This window comes from Sminthopsis crassicaudata, chromosome 4 (genome assembly GCF_048593235.1).
Source record: "Sminthopsis crassicaudata isolate SCR6 chromosome 4, ASM4859323v1, whole genome shotgun sequence".
NCBI classification, from domain to species: Eukaryota; Metazoa; Chordata; class Mammalia; order Dasyuromorphia; family Dasyuridae; genus Sminthopsis; species Sminthopsis crassicaudata.
This window is the reverse complement of record NC_133620.1, coordinates 63030008-63053524: the sequence shown is the minus strand read 5'-3', so window position 1 is coordinate 63053524 and position 23517 is coordinate 63030008. Positions and strand designations below refer to the sequence as shown.

At 37.8% G+C, this 23517-nt stretch overlaps 1 protein-coding gene across 5 annotated transcripts in view; it reads left to right on the top strand.

Moving 5' to 3' along the window:
- The window catches only part of TNR (tenascin R), a 685145-nt gene that overhangs the window by 557481 nt on the left and 104147 nt on the right, over window positions 1-23517 (top strand). For 4 of the 5 annotated variants that reach the window (XM_074308424.1, XM_074308425.1, XM_074308428.1 and 1 more), the window contains 2 exons: window positions 16273-16836; window positions 19127-19603. In XM_074308424.1, coding sequence (XP_074164525.1) covers window positions 16338-16836; window positions 19127-19603 — 976 coding nt within the window. In that variant the 5' untranslated portion in view covers window positions 16273-16337. Of the gene's footprint in view, window positions 1-16272; window positions 16837-19126; window positions 19604-23517 lie in introns of those variants that run through there. The other variant, XM_074308429.1, reaches the window with a different exon arrangement.

Below are 23517 nucleotides of genomic sequence, written 5' to 3'. Positions count from 1 at the left end.
GGATGAGAAGGAACGAGATGGCAAAGGGGGAAAGGCTGGGATATTGGCCCTATTTAGTAGCAAAAGTCAAGTTCATCACGAAAGTGTTCACCCTTGATGATGTACTCCACCCAAAACTGAAGTTTCCCTTGGGATAAAAAAACAAGCTCTCTAGCTCTCCAAGAGCTTACTTCTATCTTTTTGTGGCTGGCACTTACTTCTATCTTTTTGTGGCTCTGTCTATAGGTTCTATTACATATTTATCCAATCTAACTGCTAGAACTGTAACCAACACATGGCCTGGGAAAACTTAATGCTCTGTCCCCTCTCTGCCGTAGTTCATTCTAGCATATTTACCAAGGCATAATTTGGGCAAGTTGTTTTAATCATAATATTAGAAAAAAATAAAAGCAGATACGTCAAAACATTCAGCACAGGCATCTCATATCAGCCCACAAATCTTTTAGTTATTTCATTAGGTAAAACAGTACCCAAGAGACTAATTCTTTCTCCCATTGGGAACTAGCAGGTATATATATATATATATATATATATATATATATATATCAGTGTTGTTCTACTTGTAGCAAAAAACCCTCTCTAAGCAGATCAATATCCAGTCAGTATTTCTCAGAGGTCCAATAAGGCAGTGTGGTACTAAACTTACTCGTCAATCATCCACTCTCCCTGCCTTGAGCCTTCTATTGTATTCCACACTTAGAATGTAAGCTTCTTGAGGGCAGAGACCCTTTCCCCTTTGCATTTGTTATTCCTTGAGTTTCACAGAGTACTTGCATAGAAACTGCTTAAAAAATATTTCTCTCTATCTCTGTCTCTGTCTCTTCCCCTTTTCTGTGTGTCTCTCTGTGTCTCTCTGTTTCTGTCTCTATATCTCTTCCCCTTTCTCTCTCTTTCATTATCTCCTCCCTCTCCCCACAAAGGGAGAGGAGATTTTCCCTTATTACATAAATAGCATTGACTAGAAAGGAAGAATGAATAAGGCTCCTCCAAATAGGTACCACTAAATCAATCTCCCTCTCTTCTGATTTAATTCTGCTACATTGCTTGGTAGATAGAGTCCTAAATTTGGAGTCAGAAAGTATCTAATTGAAATCCTGTCTTGGGAACTTACTAACAGTGTGACCCTGAGCAAATCAAGTCATTCATGTCTGCCTCAGTTTACTCATCTGTAAAAAGAAGTTAAGACTAGCACTTACCTGACAGGATAGTTGGGAGGATTAAATAAAATAGTAGGTAAAACAGCTTTAGAATCCTTAATGTGGTTTATAAATTCTAGCTGTTAGATTTTAAACCCACCCTTTGGCTTTTTCTCATTATGCCCTATCTCCAGAGCCTTTGTAGATGACACCCAAGCCCAAGTGGATTACAAGTATTTGGACCATACATATCTCAGCCCTCACTCTCACCATATGATCTCCCTTTCTAGTTATATACATTCATGATGTTGTGTTTTATGCCAGTTCTTTTGCAAATCGTTATTGGCACAGAAAAATACAATCCAGCAAATAACTAAGTACTCAGTTTGAAGCCACTGATTACATGTGCAAAAGGAGTCCAGAGACATCATTGAAAGTGTGAGGTTTTGGTGAAAAATCCCCACGGGGTTCAAATTTAACCTGGATTTAAAGAAAAGGATGAGTGAAATAGGATGAATAGGAGAGCACATTCCAAGAAGGAGTGTTACTTTAGTTTCAGAAATCTTTGTATGATATAAAATTTTAATGATTGTCAAACCAGTTATTCCTATAGCTCTTCTCAGTTAGACATTTGTAGGTGTATATGGAGAATTTGTGGAGGGCTTCATAATATGCTTTATTGCAGCTTACCATGGTGGCTAATTTTTTATTATTAGAATTTATTAGAATAGATTTAGAATGGAATTAGAAATTATTAGAATAAATGTCAAACTAGTAATTTGTTTGGATATCAACAATGTTTGATAGCAAGGAGTTTGAAAGGTGATGGATTAATCAGACCCTTGACCAGCATAGAAACCACTAGAATGCATAATAGTCACAAAAGTCCACATGTACTGACTGGAGCTATGTTAGTTGCAATTAATGTTGATATTTGGAGAAACAACAAATTGGGGAGGGGGAAAGTGCTAAAGGTCACCAACATTCATCATTAGGTTTTAAGGATGTGAAAGATATAATCAAGTATGGAAAAGGGCAAAGTATTATGTCTGAAAACAAAGATAGAGAAAACAGCCAACTACTAAATCTGACTCCATAAAACCAAAAATGTAGTGCTCACAAGGAAAGAAACCATCTAAAAGTACTGAGAAAAAAAAAAAGGAAATTGAAGAACCAAAGGAAACCTGAGTGAATAATTATGCAATTATTATTATTCTGAGATTGGATTCCAATTCAAATCTTCCTGATTCCAGGGCCAGACCTTTATGCACTGTATTATTTAGCTGCCTAGTAGGCTGAGAGGCAATTCATTAAAGATGCTGTAAATATATGCCAAAAATGGTCAATTGCTAATCTCTATTTTCACTGAAGAAGGAAGAAGACAAGAATTTATGATGCACCTGTGATATACTAGGTGCTGTGGTACGTACTTTACAAATATTATCTCATTTCATCCACACAACAATCCTGCAAAGTAGGTGCTTTCTAATTCTCATTTTGCAGTTTAGTAAACTGAGACAGACAGAGGTGAAGTGAGTTAACTGGGGTCACACAGCCAGTAAATATCTAAGATTGAGGTTGAACTCAGTTCTTCCTAAGTCCAGTACCATATCCATTGTACCATCTAACATCTTTGTTGAAGAGTAAATAAATGAAACAAGCTTAAAGGAATACATACAGATCCAATGTAAACAAAATTCTTTGCATGAAAGATTAAGGTTATTTTTAAGCCGTACTATAGTATCAACATCTCTGAAACTTTCTTACTAAAAATGATACTGTAGTCTTCTATATATTATGTGTATGTGCATATATGTATATGTATTTGTTATATATTACATGTATCATATAGATTCTATATATCATGTATCACATATATTCCACATTGTGTATCATATATTCTATATATGTATATCACATATACAGTATAAATGTAGTATATCTATTATATTATATAGATACATACTCATATATATGTACATCTGTGTGTATATATATATATATATATATATATACACACACATATACATAACCTCATATTACATGTGTGTATGTGCCTCATATTATTTATTTAATATTTTATTTTTCCTGGTTACATGCAAAACAATCTTTTTAAACATTTTTTGAAACCTTGAATTTCAAATTCTCTCCTTTACTCTCTTCCCTCCCTGCATTGAGATATGAAAGCATGCAAAACATTTCCATAAAAGTCTTGTTGCAAAAGAAAATAGAAATCTTTCCCCCACAAAAAAAAAAAATCCTCAAGAAAATAAAGCAAAAAAAGTATATTTCAATCTGTATAATCTGTAAATTCTTAAGAAAAAAAAGGATTTTTTAAACTTGTTGGGTGTATGTGTGTGTGGGTGTGTGGGTGTGGTCCAGAATTTTGTTTTTCCAAACAACTTTATAGATTTTTTAAGTGAAGGGAGGAGAAGCTGGGAAGGTTTTAGAGTCTATCTAATTCACTTTCTCCATTTAAAATAAGAAAGCTGAAATCCAGAGGGAGGACATGGTAAAATAGGGAACATAGAATGTGGAGACAAAAGAACCAGGTTTGAAGCCTAATTATGCCACCTGTATGATCCCAAGCTAGTCATTGAATATCTCTGGGATTTACTTTCCTCATTTGTAAAGTGAAGGGGCTGGACTGAAGGACCATGGGTAGTCTCATTCAACACAGTCATCCTATGAGTATAAGTGACTTGTACAAGTCACAGTGTTATTTACTGGAAGAGCTAGGAATAAAAACCGCATCTCCTCAAACTCAAAGGTTTCAACAGAAACCTTTGTTCTTTCTCACCAACCACATCTTTAGCAGTTAAATAACTCAAGGATAAATTGGATAAATTTATGAATGTAAATTGATGGTGGTTATCTCACTGAAGAAGGAGTTCCATCTTTAACATTAACACCTTATGTGACTTTGAGTAAGTCCTATTTCTCTCTCTCTGGAGATCAGTTTCCTCACCCATAAAACAAAGGCTTTGGGATTGATCATCTCTGAGGTCCTTTCCAGCTCTGACACTCTAGGATTCAATGACTTCTAATTAATTTCTATCAAAACTGCCTTCTGCCAAAGTGGCCCTCAAGGTGAAACCAGTTGCTTAGAGTTTATAAAAGGCTAGGTGGGGTCAGTTTGTGGTATCTCAGCCCGACTCATCCTGTCCTCCCATGGCATTTTCTGTCCTGACAGCTTCAAGTTTAGCCACCAAGTCCTGTCTATAAGGAGTTTTCTGCCCTCCGGTTCTTTTCAGAAACCTGACAGGCCCAATAAAGGGCCAGTGCTGATGGAAACGAGAAGTATCTGAATTCACAAGGCAACCCTGATGCTGTCTCTGCTGACACAATGGGGCCGGCAGTAATCGCATTACACCCTCGTCTTTCATAATTACCCTCCTTCTCCAAGTGACAGAGCATCCCAGCACTAGGGAGGAAACTATTTTTAAACTAATTCTGATTTGAAGAAATAAAAGGAAGGGAAAAGTGAGTGTCATTTTCCTGGGAATTGGCTCTAGTTTAGAAATCACCACAGGGCAGGAGCCAGGGCAAAGGTTGACTAAAGACACGAGTCATTTCAATGAACAATGTCTGCCTGTATTTCAGAAGACAGCTCCTCTCCATGGTACCTCTCCTTTACACTTTTACTTCTTTTTGCTTCCTTACAATTTTGATATTTCTGCTCAGGGATTTTTCTTTTCCACTTCTTCCTTTCTCTTGAACTCTTCCTGATCCATTTCTTTCATCCCTCAGTCAAATTCCAAAAAATCAATTCTTTGTCTAATATTATCAAATTATCCAGAGGCCTTGGCATAGTGAGTACAATAGAAAGAAAAAAAAACAAAAACCTTTCTGTCATTTGAGTACTGCCATCTCTTTATCTGTCTTTTCAGTCTTCTAGTCCTCGCACATTCTCTGTCTCCTTTTCTTGCCCTCCTCCTTCAGTATCCAAGCTTTCTTTTGCAACCTCTGCATTTGCTCCCAGTAGTGTTTCTACTGCCTATAATTGCCTGTCCTTTTCAATCCTTCAAGTGTCCACATCAAGTCCCATCTCATTGATTGAGTGATGCATTCATTCATTCAACAAATATCTATTGAATGCTCATAGCATACAAGGCAGTGTGCTAGATGCTCTAGGATGGGTAAAACTTGTCCCTGCATTTAAAGTACTTGGCAAAGAGGAGAAAGGTAAATACATATAGCTCCTAAAGTCTTCTTCACATTTGGTACATAGAAAACAAAACACGTAGTGATCCAGTATCCAGTAAAAATCATATCTCATGAGCCCCCACTAATGTATTTACATGTAACTAAGGCAATCAGAGAACTCTTTAGTTCAAAGCAAAATGTACTTAGTCAAATGGTGTAAGTGATGAGGAAGATTATTCTATGCACACTGGGGTACATTATTTTACAAATAGGACACTCTACCAGATAAAAGGGGATATACACATGAAACTTTTGTGACCAGAGAACATGCTTGTGGGACACAGATAAAGAGAACACATAAGGCCAAAGAATGTGTAGGCAATATAAATGGCTAAGGAAAAATCACTATGTTGATGTTATAGAGCCACTAAAGTTCTCTATCATGCTACTCTTTGCTAGGAATCCCTGCTGAGTTGCTGATGCTCTTTGATGTTGACTAGCATCTGAAATGTGGCTTGTTCACTTTGTTTCTGCTGGGTTTTTTTTTTTGTTTTGTTTGTTTGTTTGTTTTTGGTGGTTGTTTTTTTTGTTTGTTTTTGTTTTTGTTTGTTTTGTTTTTGTTTTTGTTTTTTGCTGTTACCAGTCATTTCTCAACTGAGGTGTCACTTTTTCCCTAGTTTTCTCTAAAAATTTTGCAGTATATGATTAATAGATTTGGGTAATTTTGCAATGCAATACTGTGCTTTCTAGCTCAATAGTCATAGAGGCTATCTTCAGCTCTTTTGTGAAACAAACCTTAGTCAGCTGTACCCAGCTTTGATAGCTAGAGAAACTCTTAGTAATTTTAAGTCCTATCTTTTGAATTCCTTTTCTCCTAATACTTCAGCTCCCTTAAGTCTAAATTTTTATCTCAGTCAATAAACATGTATTAAGCATCAACTATGTGCCAGGTACTGTGCTAAACTCTGGGGATGCAAATCAGGGGAAGGAGGGGAGCAAAACAACACTCCCTGTCCTCAAAGAGCTCAAAATCTAATGAGCAAGACAATAACAAAGTAAATATGTACAAACTACTTGTAGGATATAATTAAATGGAAACATATAGAAAAAATTAACAGAGAGAAGGCACTGGAATTAAGAGCAGTTGTGAAAATTACTCTATAGAAAATAAGATTTTAGTTACAATTTAAAGGGAGCCAAGGAAAGAGAGAAAGTATTCCAGGGATGAGGAGCAATAAGAGACTTTAAAATACCCAGAGCTGGAAGATGGAGTATCTTAGATGAATTTTATGATCCAAAATTCTTTTTAACTCCAGTATTCCTGGGCCACTAGCCCAAGTCCTTATCCAGTCATTCTCTGAAACTCATTTAGGGAAATGCAAAGCAGTTGGATAGACCTGATGTCAAGAGATTCATTTCAATTCCTTCCTCCAACCCCTCCACCACCACCTCCCATAAATACTCTACCTTGTAATGCAATACTCAAGAACAAGATTAAAAGGGGGACCAATGAATCTGCTAGAGTTGGTAAGGTTTTACCTACTTCTCATTGGCAATCAAAATTTCCTCAGGCTCCACACAAATGTACTAAAGATATATGCTGAGTGCCATAAGAAAAAAGCATTTTGATTTTAAGGGTTTTACCTAAAAAAAAAATTCATGAAGCTTTCCCTAATTACTCCCACCCTACACTATCCTCTAACTCTTCTAAGCTCAGAACTTGTATCACCTGTGCTGGTCAATTGATACTGAACAAATTCTACTTTATAATATTGGATTTCTGATGCTGATATCTCCTCTTCCTAAGTGTATTATACATTCCTTTAAAGTAGAGTATATCTGTTTTATACCCTCTCTACTTGCTGCCCACACACACATATGCTCATCTTGTATTTAGTGATATGTGTACCTTAGATATGGTAGACAGTAAATGTTGAGACATTCATTGCTTTCTTTTCTCTTCTTCAACCTTTACCCAACTTCTTCTTTCTTTAAACTTCTTTATTACTAAGGCATATCTCATTTCATATACACACACACACACACACACACACACACACACACACACACACACACACACACACACAATAAACTCAGAGAAAAACAAGTGAGGGAAAGAGAAATGGCGATCCAGGCTGTTAGCCCCATAGATGGAAAACAAGAAAACTAGAGAGATGTCATACTCCTTTTCCTACAGAACCCCTCTGCTTACCCAGATCTGCCCATGAATCTCATTAACATTGCATTAAGTCAGAATTAAAGAAGACTCGATTATCCACCTAGTACAAATTACCTGGAGCTACTTCTCTGGGTCTGCTATGATAATTATATTGATAAGGAAATGGAGATTGGAAGCAGTGAATCAATGGGAATGTGCAGATTTCTCCACTATCAATCTATCGAATTACTGCAACTCTCTTATATTCTCATTTGTGAGGTCATTAACAATCTGTCATACTCACAATTGTTAGTGTCCCATTGCTACTCTGTATATCTCTCCACTCCAACTATCACTCAATTTTCTATCTTTTCTCTCTACCTATGGAATAAGGTAGTTTATCTGTCCAACTTGCTGCTAGTTTCTATTGCTTTTCTATTAACTCTTCTCTCTTTTTTCTTTCCTTTTTCCATTCACCAACTTCTGTCCTTCTCTCACTACCATTTTATTTCTTGAGACTATTTAGAATCAAGAATCCTTGAAGGAGGAGGGTTTTGGAAGGGAGCACCTTACTACTTAGTGTCTCACAAAAAGGGAAAGAGAAAATGTTTCATTTGGCAGAGTAGCCATTCCCTGCTCTGAGAATCAGATTGACTTTGAAGACTTAAGTTTATATTATTAGTTGTAAGGTCACAGTCCTCATACTCAAGGCAGAAGAGATAAAAAAGCAGATGGCTACCTCTGGAGAAGGACTTATTAAAGACAAATATTCTTAATTTAGTTTCTGGCTCTTATCCACTCCTGTCTGGGATGGAAGCAGAAGCACCTTTCAAAAGTATTTGGAAAACTTTGTGTCTGACAAAGGAAAGAGAAGAGTTAATTCATAAATAGCCTAAATTTGGTTTCTAAATGTGTCACCCCAAACCAAATTGAAAACTCCTTGAGAGCATTTCATTTGTTTCTCTCATATTCATTCTCATAAAGCTTTAGCATACCATATAGTTGGTGTTCAATTGGAGTTCTAAATTTGCTGACTGACTGGCTGTGGCAAGTATAATGCTAAGGTATAATGCAAATTAACAATGACTATAAAAGTTGGAAATAGTCACTGTTGGAGGGCTTATGGAAAGACAGCCAAATTAACATATTGTTTGTGGATCTCTGACTTGGCCCAAAACTTATGGAAAGTCATTCAAAAGTATGGGAAGAAAGTGATTGAAATGTCCTTTACCCCTGGACCTAGACATTCTATTGCTGAGCATATACCTCCAAGGAAGTCAAAGATAGAAATAAAGAACTCATATACATCAAAACATTGACAAAAAATGTAATAGCAAAGAAATGGAAATAAAATGGATGTTCAACTATAGAATGATTAAATAAGTTGTGGAACATGAATGTGACAATATGTTGCTATTTCTTGATAATATATGAATATAAAGATTAATGGGAGCATGCATGAAAATGAAGCAAGCAAAACCAAGAAACAGTATATGTAACAACTTCAATAATTTTAAAGCAAAGAACAAAGAGAACAAAACAACTGATAGTGAATGCTCTGAAATTACAATGACCAAATGGCTTTAAAAACAAGATATAAGAAGGCATCTCGATCATTGAAGAGATAGAAGACCATGGGTATCAAACACTACAGATGTTAAACTTTTTGGACATCAAATCAACAAGTATTTATGAAGCTCATGCTAAGTGTCACACTGAGGATATAAAAAAAAAAGGCAAAAATCCAATATCTGCTTTCAGGGACACATCCCTGAGCCCTTTACAAAAATGTGTTTCAATCTTTATGTGCCTCTGCCACAGCTTGTGACTTCCCAGAATGACTGGGGAAAGTCCTCTTGCTTAAGGTGGTACATTAGCTCTTCTTTGAAGCAATCCAGGAAAGCTAAATATGTGGAAGAGGTACAAAACATTATGGGAAATCAGAGATGGGATAGAGAGCTTCTGCTGGTAAGAAGGGATTGGGGGAGAGAAAGGTTGTAAACTCAATATATGTCATCAAAGTAGTATGACAGTGGAAAAAAAAAAAAAAAACAAGGAACAAATACGATTTTATGCTAAACTTGTGGATGCTGTCTCTGGGATGAGGGAATGATTGTTCTGTATTATACTGCCCTGATCAAACCACGTGTAGATAACTACATTCATTTACTTGAACTATATTCTAGAAAGTATTATGACAATCTGGAGTGTGTCCAGCAGTGGATCATCAGGATGGTGAGAGAACTAAGTAATAAGCTGTATGGGGATTGTTTGTAAGAACTAGGAATGTTTAGTTTGGGGGAGAGAAGACTTAGATGTGACAGAATTGTTGTCTTCATTTTCATTACTGCACTAGTAAACAGGCATTTTATTATCTTATTTTAGAGATGAGGGTTCGGTAAAATTAATAACTGACTTGTCCATGGTCTCACAGCCAATAAGTGACAGAACTGGGATTGGAACTCAGATATTTTAATTCTGTTATATGATCTTTACATTTAATTGAAGTGGAGGATAGATAGGTTGTCTCTGGGCCCAGAAAACCTGGATTCTAAACCTGCCTCATATGTGGTGACTGTGTGACCCTGGGCAAGTTAATGAATTTCTCAGGGGTCTGGTTTAGGCATATAGCTCTAACAATTCTCAGAGTTTTTGGTCTCGGACCCTTTTATACTTTTAAAAAGTATTAGGGACTTCCCTGCTAAGGAACTCCTATTGATGTGGATTATATCTGTCAATATTTACCATAATAGAAAATAAAAATTTTATTATTATTATGAAAACAGTATGAACTTAGTGAACCCCTTGAAAGGTCTCAAATATTCTCAGAAGTCACTGAATCACTGCTTGAGAATCCCTGCTCTAAGAGTATAAGCTAAATGGAAAATACCACTGACCATTAGTAGAAAGAGTTAGCTCATTCCCTACACAATGCAATCACAAAACCAGTCCCAAACAGACATTAAATCACAGATGCTTTATTTATCTTTTTAAAACCCCAAGTACTTAACACAGTGGCATCACATAGTAGGTACTTAATAAATGTTTTAATTAATTGAAGTGAAATTAATCACAAAGGTTAATTTTTTAAAAGAAAGAAAGAAAAAAAGCAAAGTTCACATTAAGCTGGTAAATTCACTCTAGGCCAATCTAGCATGAAAAAAGAAGAGGCCTTCATGTTCTAAAAATTAGGATAATTGGTTTGAAGCATTCAGCAAATGAAGAGAGTCATGAACCATATTTTCAAAAGAAAGTTAGCAGTCCCTCAAGCTTATCCCCTCATTTCATAGCAAAGAACACTGTTAAGATTGTATGCATAAAACATCTACTGTTATTTTTACTGAATTACAGAATCCCAGAGGCAAGAGGGATCTCAAAAATCCTACCTGAATAGGAATGCCTTCTCTCCACAACTTTCTAGACAAGGATCCATCTGAAAGCCTTCACAGTAGAGGGGTGCACTACCTCTGATGGCCTTCCAACTACTTTTGGAAAATTCTAAAGTTTTAGGAAATTTATTCTATATTGAATATTCTTACATTGAAACAGAATTTGCCTCTACAATTTTTTTTTCAGGCTGGAGTTACAGTAGCCACATCCTCCTGATGATTGGAATAAAACTTTTGATCTGGATGAATGGATGGAATGCATGCAATAAACATTTAGTAAGCACCTATTATGTGCCATCAATAGTGGTCTATCACCTCCATGAGCCAATTCATGCATCCTAAAGAAGCTCAGTTTCTCTCCCTCTTCTCCCAAATCCTGGAGCTCACTAAATTGGTGCTAAATTTAGTTTGGATCCCAGGTCAACTTTAAAACCTATTATGATTCAAAACTCCTAAACTGAGGTGATCCATGAGCTTTAGCTTCCCCAATAAATTGGATCACATGCCTATGTCACCATGCCCATCTTCTGTACAATTTTCTTCCATGCCTCTCTGTTCTGTATTTTAGGGTCAAAGCAAACAAGCTTAATTTTGTATCAACTTCCAATCTATTCATAGTTGACAAAGTTAATTTAATTACCATACACACACAAACACACACACACACATACACACACACACACACACACACACACACACATCTCCCCCCAACAAATCCCAAAGATTCCTGATTGCCTCCAGGATCATATATAAAATCCTCTTTTTGGCATTTAAAGTTTTCCATAACCCAACTTTTCTCACCTTTCCAGCCTTATTATGTTTTAATCCTGTCCACACACGCTGTATCCCAGGCAAAAGGGCCAACTTGTTCTTCTGAGCTATACTACCTATTTCTGGGCTTTGTACACCTATCACTTGCCTAGAATGTGCTCCCTTCTCTCTTCTGCCTCATGGAGTGTCTGGCTTCTTTCAAGACTCAGTTCAAACAATATCTGTATCCCACTCCACATTTACCCCAGCTGCTAGTGAACACTGCTTCTAAACGTCTTTCCTTTCATTTTATACACGTTCTATATAAACTGATGTCAATGGATAAACAAGCATTTTTATAAAGCTTTTTATTTTCAAAACACATAGTTTTCAACATTCACCCTTGCAAAACCTTGTGTTCCCAATTTTTCCCATCCTTTCCCCTATCTCTTCCCCAAATGGCAAGTAATCCAATATATGTTAAACATGTGCAATTCTTTTATATATATTTCCACAATTATTATAACTAGTACCATCATCCAAAGGAGATGAGAATCCCATTCAGTGTTTAAGATTAGGGAATAATCTTTTTTACTGCCTCATAAAAATCCCCAAAACTCCAATCTGGAAATGAAAACCCTTTTGGATTTCTGGACAAGACAGAAACAATTGCTATTTACATTCACTCTGAACTATGCTTGAGTGACACTTAAGCTGTGACCTATAGTTAGCCAATCAAAGAGAGCCAGATAGATTTGGATTTAAGGCAAGGTCCTTAAGAAAGTGACCAAGCCCTTAAAAACACCAGGGATACAAATACAAGAGAATCCCTTCCCTCAGGGAGCTTATAGTCAACAAGACCGCGCAGAAAGGAACTGGAAAGAGGGAGGTGGAGGCACTTAATGTTCATGGCAGCATGATGTAGCCATGACTGGTAAATGGTATAGAGGTCTAGTTCCAGGCAATATAAGGCAACAGTTTACCTCCTTCTCAGAATCCAGGGGAATCCTAGAAGCCGAGTCCAGGTTCAGTTGGGGAAGAAGTCATGAGAAGGAGGGAACTATCTTTTGCCTCTTTTTGTTTCCCCAGCATTTGGCACAATGTCTGGAATAGAGCAGGTGCTTAATAAATCTTTATTGACTGACGGCTTGAGTAGAGATGGCATGGTATGGAAATAATCACAAATGACTCTTTATACTGATTAAAGTATATACTAAAATGGAAATGAATGTTGGAGTCTTTCTTGAAAAAATAATAGCTAGTTACCACTTATATAGCACTTTAAGAATTGACAAAAATGCCTTATTTTGTCCTAACAACAATTCTGGGAAGTAGATGACATTATTGTATCTACTTTACAGATGAGGAAACTGGGGCACAGAGGTGTGTGAACTGCCCAGGATCACACAGCTAATAAGTGCCTGAGGCTAGATTTGAATGCTTGTCTTCCTGATTCCAGTTCCAGAGCATTATCCACCATCTCACTTGGCTGCCTCTTCTAGAGGTTTGGTGGGCAGTCTTCTGAGGAGAGCTGAAGAGTGATTATTTCATAAAATGAATGAAAAGTGGGAAAGTAAGGGATGCTGGAGACAGCTGGGTGGTAAAGTGGACTAAATGCCTAGCCTAAAGGCAGTCCATGAGTTCAAACCACATTTATTAGCTATATGACTCTGGACAAGTCACTTAACCCTGTTTGCCTCATTTTGTAACATGAACTGGAGAAAGAGATGGCAAACTATTTCATTCTCTTTTCTAAGAAACCTCCAAATGGGGTCACAAAGAGTCTGAAACAATTTCTACAACATGGAATGCTGGGGTATAAGGGAAGCAAGTGATTTTACAAGGTGTTCTAAAGATGACCTGCTGAAAATGATTAAGGCATTTACAAAGAGAGAGCTGAGAATCCATTCTATTATAATGAATGTAGTATTTTGCAATTCCCTTCAGAAATTGAGAGGAGGACAGAATAATCTAAGGGGGATATTGCAATAAATCCTACCTACCAACTTTCCCTTAGCAATACCAACCCTCAAGCTAAGGAAAAGTTTAAACTCTTCTAAAGGGAAGGATCTCTGAGAGAGTGAAAGGAAAGTCAATAAAAGCATTATCAGAACAATTATCTAATTACTAGTTACTCTCCCAAGGCCTCAGTTTCCTTATCTCTAAACTGTGGGAGTTGGAACTGATGGTCTTAATGGCTCCTTCCTTAATTTTCTGATCCTATATGTAATAGAAAGTAAGTGGAAGCAAGGAGTATAAAGAGCCACTCTCCCTACAGGATTAAAAAGGTCATCCCTATGACATATCCATAGATTTTGGAGACCTCCCCCAAAAAAGTTATCTAGTTCAGTTCTTTCCCTTAATAGATGATGAAATTGATACAGGTATGCTCAATGGTTTGTCCAAGACAACGTGGGTAGTAGTAAGTAGTAGGATCAAAATAGGTATGTCCTTTAAGGTTTCGGTTTGAATCCCAAGTATCCCTGCCTCTAGCACCCTATGCCATATTACTGATTCAGGGGTTTTTCTAATGCTACTTTTTATCAGCTTTGGTTCCTCTGGATTATTTAGCTTAATGTTCTTGGTAGCTTTATGCCGGCTATGACAAACTCTTCTATCGGTCTTTTATTAAGTTCGCACTCCTGCCACCAGTTCTAGAGAAGGAAAAAAAAAATAAAACCTCACTTTTTCTCCCTTTGCCTTCTTATTACCTCCCAATGGGAACTTACCGTTAATTCCACAATTCCTTATTTTTATTTATTTTTTGTATAAGTGCTGCCAAAATGAGCGATTCCACAGTTCTATTGCCTTGAAATTGCCTGGCATTATTTTAGGCACTGGTTTTCATGAACTCTCTCACTCTCTTTAGGTGGGCTGACAGACTCAGACTGTATAACTCCCGTGGAACACATTTGCATCATTGTGAATGTACCGTCTTCTATAGTTCTTAATAACCAGTTAAACTGGCAAAGGATTTGATCCATTATTTCATTAATGTATACAAGACTTCTTATAAATTTCCTCTGGGAAAGTGGGACAATGACCATATTCATGGAAAGATTTTTTTTTTAAAATTCAATTCACACAGTCCCAGATAATAGCAAATCTAGCAATAGATTAAATACAAGCAGGATTATCTGGAACTGCATTATCTACCTAGTTAGTTATTCTAATGGTATCTTGCACCAAACAAAACTATAAGAATTCTTTACCAACAAATTCCCTTGAAGTAACTGGAATTTGTTTCTTTTTAAAGTTTTATTGATGTATTTTGGTTTTTACATTACAGAATTTAAAGATTATTCCCACTTTGTGAGAGTTTTCTTGTAATACCATAAAACAGTTAAGTAAAATTAATAGTATAATGGTCTCATCTGAAAGTGTAACATTAAGCTTTTGTAACACACACAGGCACACCTCTTTTTAAAAAATTTAGCAGAAATATATTTTCTGAAAGAACAATTTGCACTCATATCAATATCATTAAAAATGAACAATTGTGAGGATTTTTATAAATTGATGAAGAATGAAATGAGCAGAACCAGAAGAGTAATTTATATAATGACACTGGAAAAACAAACAATTTTGAAAACTGTAATCTTTGATCAATGTGATGACCATTCATGATTTCAGCAGACCGATGATGAAACATGCTATCCATTACAGAGAGATGATGGATTTAGAGTGCAGAATGAGACATAATATATTTTTGTATACAGCTATTGAAGGAATTTGTTTTGCTTCACTATGCATATTTGTTACAAGGAATATATTTGTTGGTTGGATTTTTCCAGTGAGATGGGAGGGAGAGAAAATAGATTTCTGTTGATTTGTCCCTTTAATCAGATTTATGTTGAGCCAATATAGCATTGTAGATTGAGTGCTAGACTTTGAATCAGAGGCCTAGGTTCACATCTGGGCATCTGACACTTCTTGAAAATAGTCTTGAAGGGATAACTAGATGGCACCATCAATAGAGCCCTGAAGAGAGGAAGAACTGAATTCAAATCAGACCTTAGATACTTAACACTTCCTAGCCATGTGACTCTGGGCAAGTCACTTAACTCCAATTGCCTCATCAAAAAGATAAAAAATTTTAAAAAATAAAGTTAACACTAAAAAAAAAAGAAAGAAAAAAGAAAATAATCTTAGGTCCCTAATAATCTTACCTCCAGGTGCCTCAGGCATTTCCCTAGCTCTCACCTAAATTCTAAATAGATTGCAAAATTATTTGTGAACATTTCTCCATGATGAAGTGATTTGTAATCCCAAATTATTTTTCTACAACCCTATAAAGCACACTGGGCATAGCCACAGCTACATCTTGCTATTAATTCAATACATCAATGAGAACTGAAGTCACCATATTATCATTAATAAGACCTTTCCCACAGGTACCTGCAAGGGTTTGTGATCTTGGCTGATTCCACCTTCACCATGGAGTAGTATCGAAATGTGGAATTCTTTGACTTGGTCCTTTAGGAAAACCAAATGGTCACTTCAGGAGGTCAAGTTATTTTTTTATGTTGCCACTTGGCATTGGTCTTTTGGACTACCTAGAAAACATTTTCCCTTTCTGCTCTTGAAAATTCAGAGTTTTTTTTTCCTTTCACTCCTTGGGGTCTTTTCACCACAGTCTAGCAGTTGTCAAGATTCACATCTCAGAGGTTTTCTTGTTTGTCTTTTCTTCCAGATTCCTACCATACTGTACAGTCCTCTACAGGCTGGCCTTAAAGGATCTCCCTCGTCTCCAGAAAAATGGGAGTTGATGGTGAAACAGTGGTACTGAAGAACATGCTCATTGGGGTCAATTTGATCCTGCTCGGTTCTGTCCTGAAACCCTCTGAGTGTCAGCTGGAAGTGACAACAGAAAGGGTCAAGAGACAGGCAGTAGAGGAGGAAGGGGGATTTGTCAACTATAGTGCATCCAGCAAAGAGCATCCTATGGTCTTCAACCATGTATATAATATCAATGTCCCCTTGGACAGCCTCTGTTCCTCTGGTCTGGAGGCTTCAGAAGAACAGGAGATGAGTGCAGAAGATGAAAGGATGACGGAATATATGGACCACACCTCAGACAGTGAGAGCCAGGTCACCTTCACCCACAGGATCAACCTTCCCAAAAAGGCCTGCAAATGTTCCTCCTCTACCCAGCTCATGCAGGAACTTCTGAGTCGAATTGAAATGCTGGAGAGGGAGGTGTCTCTGCTTCGAGACCAATGCACCTCCAACTGCTGTCAGGAAAATGCAGCCACAGGTAGTATCCGATGCATGGGATCTTGGTGGGGAGGAAGAGAGTTTCATTTAAGCTGAAGAGTGAATTAAGCACTAAGGATGAAATCCTGCATTTCTTCATAGTACTGGGGGAAAATGTGCTCTAGAGTATAGCTCTCTGTTAATACATCTCTGGGATCTAAATGCAGCCCATCCCAGGGGATTCAGCTCAGGGAATTTCTACATTGCTTAGTCCATTTGCAATACATTAACCTGATTTCAGGAGGATGAGTCAGGTAATGGTACATTGGCTCAGCAATGCATCTTCTGTGGCAAGTGGGGAATTTGATGTCTGTCTTCATTCATCTTTGGTTTTCACAGGCTGTTGGATTGATATCTAAGCATGTTAACCTGGGGGACTAGAGAATTCAGTCACTGTATTCATTTAATCTCAGGCTTTCTCCCATCTCTATAAATGAGAGTCATCATGGGCTCCGAGGAGGCCATTGAGAAGGGAATTGACATCCTTTATCCCACTCCAGCTCCTTCCACCGTAAAAGGTTCTGAGCTCAGGGGAAATACTGCCTCCCTCCTCCCCATCCCCACATAGGCACACTTCTGCCAGCCATGCTTTTTTAGCTCTGACCTAAGAGACCTTCTTCTCTCAGATGATAAGGAGAATCTAGTTCCTTTCCAAAGTTCACTTTTAGCTGTCCTCACCCAGAACAGATTTCTGCCCTGTCCAGGAGAAGCTGCCTTCTCTGCTAATACCAGGGGGAATTATTTTCTTATTTTGGTCCAAGCTTTGAATGCTGTATGATCAGATAACACAGAAGCTTTCTTGGGGATGAAAGTGGAAAGCAGAAGGGATAAAATTTTAATAGTGTCTGAATGGCACACAAGTCCAGAGGGATTTTAGGCAAGCTCATCTTGAGATTCTGTAGCTGGCTAGTGATCGTTTTCTCAGTAGTGAAATATTTTATGGTGTTTTTTTTTCTCACCTCATTCTCCCACTCCTAAACTAAGAATCCAAATAAAGAATCAGAAATATAAAAAAGAATAAACCAAGATGTCTAATATTATGCTTCTTGGGGATTCTTCATTCAATTTATATTTTTTTAAAAATGTAATCAGAAAAATTCAACAAATATTCATTAAATTCTAAATATGTACAAGAGGTGTACTAAGATAACTAACCTTGGAGCTAGAAAAATTGAGGTTTATGATCTGACTGTGACATGTTCTGGCTATATGACCCTCAGTAAGATTTGCCCACATAGATGGAATCCCAGATATAGATTCTACTCCCACTCTGTCCCTCCCCCCACAAATCCAATTCACTATGTTAGGTGCTTGGGATACAAAAAAGGAAATGAAATACATACTGCCCCCTCAAACTGCTCATAATCTTCTGGAAGAATATACATATACACATAAGCAAATGCAATATCTTTGGAGGAGGAGAAAACATGAATTGGGTGGATCAGGAAAGGTTCCAAGTTAGGAGACAATACCTAAGCTGAGCTTTGGAGAAAACCAGAAATTCTAAGAGCCTTAACAAATGAGGTATAAATGCTTACTCTGAAATTTATCCATTATTCTCACAAGTGAACCAAATCTGGCTCTAGGATATTCCTGTTAAAATTCCTTCAGTTTCAAATCTATATCCTTCTAACTCTAGACTATTATCATCATCCTCTTTCATTATCTTCATCACAATTTAGCCTGATCTGATCAATCAACACACATATTAATAGTTAGAAATTAATAAGGTTTAAGAATCATTTCTTAAAGGGATAAAGATTGTCAATAAACATTTATTAATCACCTACTGTATGATGATTACTACAGGCACTCTGCTAAGAGCTAGATAGTGCCAGTGTTATTATCACCATTTTACAAATTAGGAAGCTGAGTCTCAAAGAGCAAAAATTCCTTAGTTCTCACACCTAGGAAATATTAGAGCTGGGATTTCACTCCCCGCAGTGTTCTCCCAACAATCCTGGCTCTTCTTACTCCAAGTCCAACAGATTTTTCCATTCATCAGGCTACCTCCCACAATGAAGGGCATGTGTTAAGTCACATCAATCAGAGCCATCCCAGCAAGCCATTAGTGCCATATGCAATGGCAGTTTAGCAAAGATGGAGAGACCAGCAGAGTAAAATATAAGCATAGTTCCCATTCCCTCCCTTAAAGTAAGATGGTAATTTACTCTTAGAGGAATAAATGCTATTATTTGACCATGGAATAGGTACTAACTCCACCCTCTCCTGGATAGCATTTCATTAGAGCAGTCCCTATTTCCTTCTGACCCATTTTCTAATCATTCCAGGTCAACTGGATTATATCCCACACTGCAGTGGCCATGGAAATTTCAGCCTGGAGTCCTGTGGTTGCATCTGCAATGAAGGCTGGTTTGGAAAAAACTGTTCAGAACCCTATTGCCCTATGGGCTGCTCCAGCCGAGGAGTGTGTGTGGAAGGCCAGTGCGTGTGTGACAGTGACTATAGTGGTGATGACTGCTCAGAGCTCCGGTGCCCAACAGACTGCAGCAACCGAGGGCTCTGTGTCGATGGCGAGTGTGTCTGTGAAGAGGCTTACACGGGAGAAGACTGCAGTGAACTGAGGTGTCCTGGGGACTGCTCAGGAAAGGGGAGATGCTCCAACGGCACTTGCTTCTGCCAAGAGGGCTATGTTGGGGAAGACTGTGGCCAGCGCCGGTGCCAGAATGCCTGCAGTGGGCGAGGGCACTGTCAAGATGGGCTCTGCTTCTGTGAGGAAGGGTACCAGGGTCCTGACTGTTCAGCAGGTAGGAAAGGGTCAGAAAGGATGGGCTGGAATGGAAGAGAATGTTGTAGGCTCAGTGAGATGCTATTTTCAAAAATGACTGTCTGTCTTTAGTAGAGTGATTGTAGAATGAAATACGTAGTTTTCTAGCAGAAGAAATTCACATGCAGAGAGAACTCCCATACTCTCAATAGAAGAAAGCTGGTCACCACGTTAACAAGACAGATCAAACATCAAAAAGGGTAGAAAGCAGAATAGGTCAAGGAATATAGAAAACAAAAGACCATCACCTCTGAAACCAAGGAGCAAAGTCAATACGAGTAATAATGATAACATACTGGAGTCTTGTCATAACTCTATGCTTGGGGAACATATGAAGGAGATTTTTTAAACAAGGTTCTCCCTAAAGATGGGCAGAATAGGCAGCTGCCTACATCACCTAATTTGAGAGACACTATCCACCTCCAAATAGCTCCTACCTTATCTTGCCATAACATTGCCCTCAAATCTCCCCAGTAACACCCATGTTTGAATGCAATTAGAAAGAAACTTAGTTTTAAACTCTTTTGTGTCTGAGCTTAGTGATCCTCAGCAAGATATCATTAATTTATAAAGTTGTGGCTTAATCTGTGAAATTGAGGTGGGGTTGATTTCTTTGGTGGACTAAATTCCCCCAAAAAACTTCCATCATTACCAAATATAAGTAACTGCCTTATAACTTTTTTTTGTTTTTCTTTTAATTTCTGCTGAGGCAATTGGGATTAAGTGGCTTGCCCAGGCACACAGCTAGGAAGTGTCAAGTGTCTGAGGCCAGATTTGAACTCCAGTCCTCCTGAATTCAGGGTTGGTGCTCTATCCACTGCACCACCTAGCTCCCCCACTGCCTCATAAATTTAAAGTCAAAAACAATTATTTAGAACAGTGGTCTCCAAAATGGGATGTCAAGGCTCCTGGAGAACTATATGTGATAAACTAAATAGAGGAAGGGAATATGAATTACATCACACCCTCCCTGCAATAGCCAAGCAATGGGACTTCTCTCCAACGCAATTACAAATACCTTTTGCCCAATACACCCCAAGACTCCCTACTTCATAGCCATGTACAAGTTCCCAGTCTTTTTTCCAATCTTACTCAATTGCTCATTCAGATAGTCATAAACTAATTTGGAATCCAGTCAACTACCTGGTATAATCAGAAATATTCCTCTCCATCCCCTACCTAAACCATATTCATGAGGGAAAATAATGAAGTCGTGCAATCAAGAAAGCTTAGAGATCCCTAGCCTAGGTTATTGAGAGTTTAAATGATTTGGTCAGTCATATTACCACTAGGTACCAAAAGCCTTACTCCAAGGCCAACTTTCTCTTGTTCCACGATGTCTCCTCTGTAACTTTACATTAAGGAAAGACAAAGTTTATATAGAAAAATAAGAAAGACTAGCAGCAATTTATTATTTGATACCCAGTCTACTGGGTACAAGACAAAAGAAGAATGCCAAGGCATCATGACTCATTTTACCAGATATTTCTGGGGCTGTGTGGGGGATCATCAAATATGGTACATACATGTAATCCCAATGGCTGGAGGCCTGAGGCTCAGAGATCTCTTGGGTACAAAAGTCTCGAGCTGCAGTGGGCTTTGCCAATTGGATGTCTACACTGAGTTCAGCCTTGATATGGAAAACCCAAAGGGCCACCAAGTTGCCTAAGCAGAGGGATAACTGGCTCCATTCAGAAATAGACTGGGTCAAAGCTCCTATGATGATACCTATAAGTAGCCTCTGCACTTCCAACTTGGGCAAACTAAAAAGACCCAATCTTTTAAAATGAAAACCAAAATTAGCCACAAACTTGGGACCAACCTAGCATCAGTAATTGATAAGTTTATGTAATGATGATGTTCTAACTAATAATACTGTACATCTCAGGACTTAATCTCCAATTCTGACAAACTGCTGGTGATTTACTGAGGCTGCTCTGATTGTTTCACAGTAGAAAAATTATCTTAATCATTTAGCCAGTGCTCAATCTCCTCCTATAAAATCACTGATTACTACTGACCCATTTTTTTAAACTTGCAAATTTAGATGAAACCACTGACCCCTGCCACCTAGTGCTCAGTCTGTAGTGACAGGCAGAGATTAACTTTAGGAAATAGAAACATTTAACATGCTGATGTATTGGAGAAATGCCTGACTTGTAATCCAAAGCACAGTATAAATGGAAGTTTGTCCCAGGATACTGATGTCCAGGAGTATGCTTTTTTTCCTCTAGCAACCACCTCAAGATAGGTCCTCCCTCTTCCTGGGTGCACAGAATAACATTACCATCCCCCAACCCCAAGGGTCTCATTCCTGTCCATGCCATTCTCACGACCACTTTCCTATCTAACCTCCACAGAACTGGCCCATCCTCTTCATCACTATTGTGATCACTATCTTCCCAACCCAACCCCAAAATATCTCTAGGTACAATTATGGTTTTGCTGGTAACCCCTAAGATAATGGGAAAGATTCTATCCTAACATGTCAAGAAAAAGCATGACTATTCATTCCTCAACATCACCAGTAATAGCCACATTCGGAATATCACCAGAAGTAGTTATAGAGAGTTCCCATTCCTTTTTTGCCTTTTCCTGTCAACATATATCCATCCAAAAGGAGAATAATAGAAATAACAAAAGCAGCAATAGTATATCCTTTAATCATCTTTCTTACTGATCTCAAAGAGTTAATTTTAAGAGAATTTTGTGAATTCTAAAATACTACAGAAATGTGAATTATATTCAAGTTCATTAAGGTGTTTTACTTTCAGTTATTTGACTTATTATCGTGCCTTTGATTGTTTACTGTGAGTCTGGTACAATATCGATTTTTTTTTTTAGGCTGAGGTTAAGTGACTTGCCCAGAGTCACACAGGGCTGGTGCTCTCTTCACTGTGTCACCTAACTGCCCCTACAATATCAATTTTTAAAAGGATGCAAATAATAAAACAAATATTGTACCAGTGCTCTCAGTACACTACTACTAGAAGAGGAGAGTCCAAATAGAACCTCATTAATTTAGTAACTACAGCCACCAAGCTACCAACAGAAGAACAGAAGATTGTGAAAGCATTATTTAAATAAAGCATTTTCCAGAGCATTCTAGGCTAGGCTCAGCCTTTATAGCTAACTAGACTGTGTCCAGGTTTCTATGCCTCCACACCACTGACAGCTCTTCAATAGATCCTTGGGACTTGATCAAAGATCTTATCTTCTATTCATTCAAGAGTCAGGCTAAGAAGCAAAACTATAGCCTTCCATATTGTGACTTTCCTCATCACAGTTTCCATGTATGGCATAAGAAATTAAATGAGAATTGGGGGGGGGGAGTTTTATGGAAGCCACAAATGACATAAAAGGGCCAGCAGAATGACACAGAACTTATCAGCAAATATTTAACCCAAATTTTACAATAAGGTCTTGTAAACACTATACAAAAAATTCAGACTTCTCTGATATAAATGGAAAGCCAAAAAAATTTATGTGGATTTTTCTCAACCCCCATGCAATGAAAGGAATAATTACAGAAAAGAATGGCTTTGAGGAAAAACAACCCAAGCAACTGAATTGCTCAGCAGCCTAAAATGAAGCCAAAACTATTCATATCCCTCTTCTATCTTAGGGATGCTAAGAGTATGAATTTAGATGCCGAGCCCCTCATTCTGCCAATGCAAATTCTTTTGGGGGTATGTGTGAGAGTAGTCAAGCTTGCAATGACTGCCTCATTTCATTGATGTGGGCTAACAGACAATATCTCCATTAGCTCTTCCAGCCAAACAATAGACAAACATTTATTAAGCTCTTAATGTATGCCTGGTGCCTCTCTAAGCATGAAATCAAAGAAAAGGCAAAAACAGCCCTTCCTCTCAAAGAGCATTCATTATAAATAGA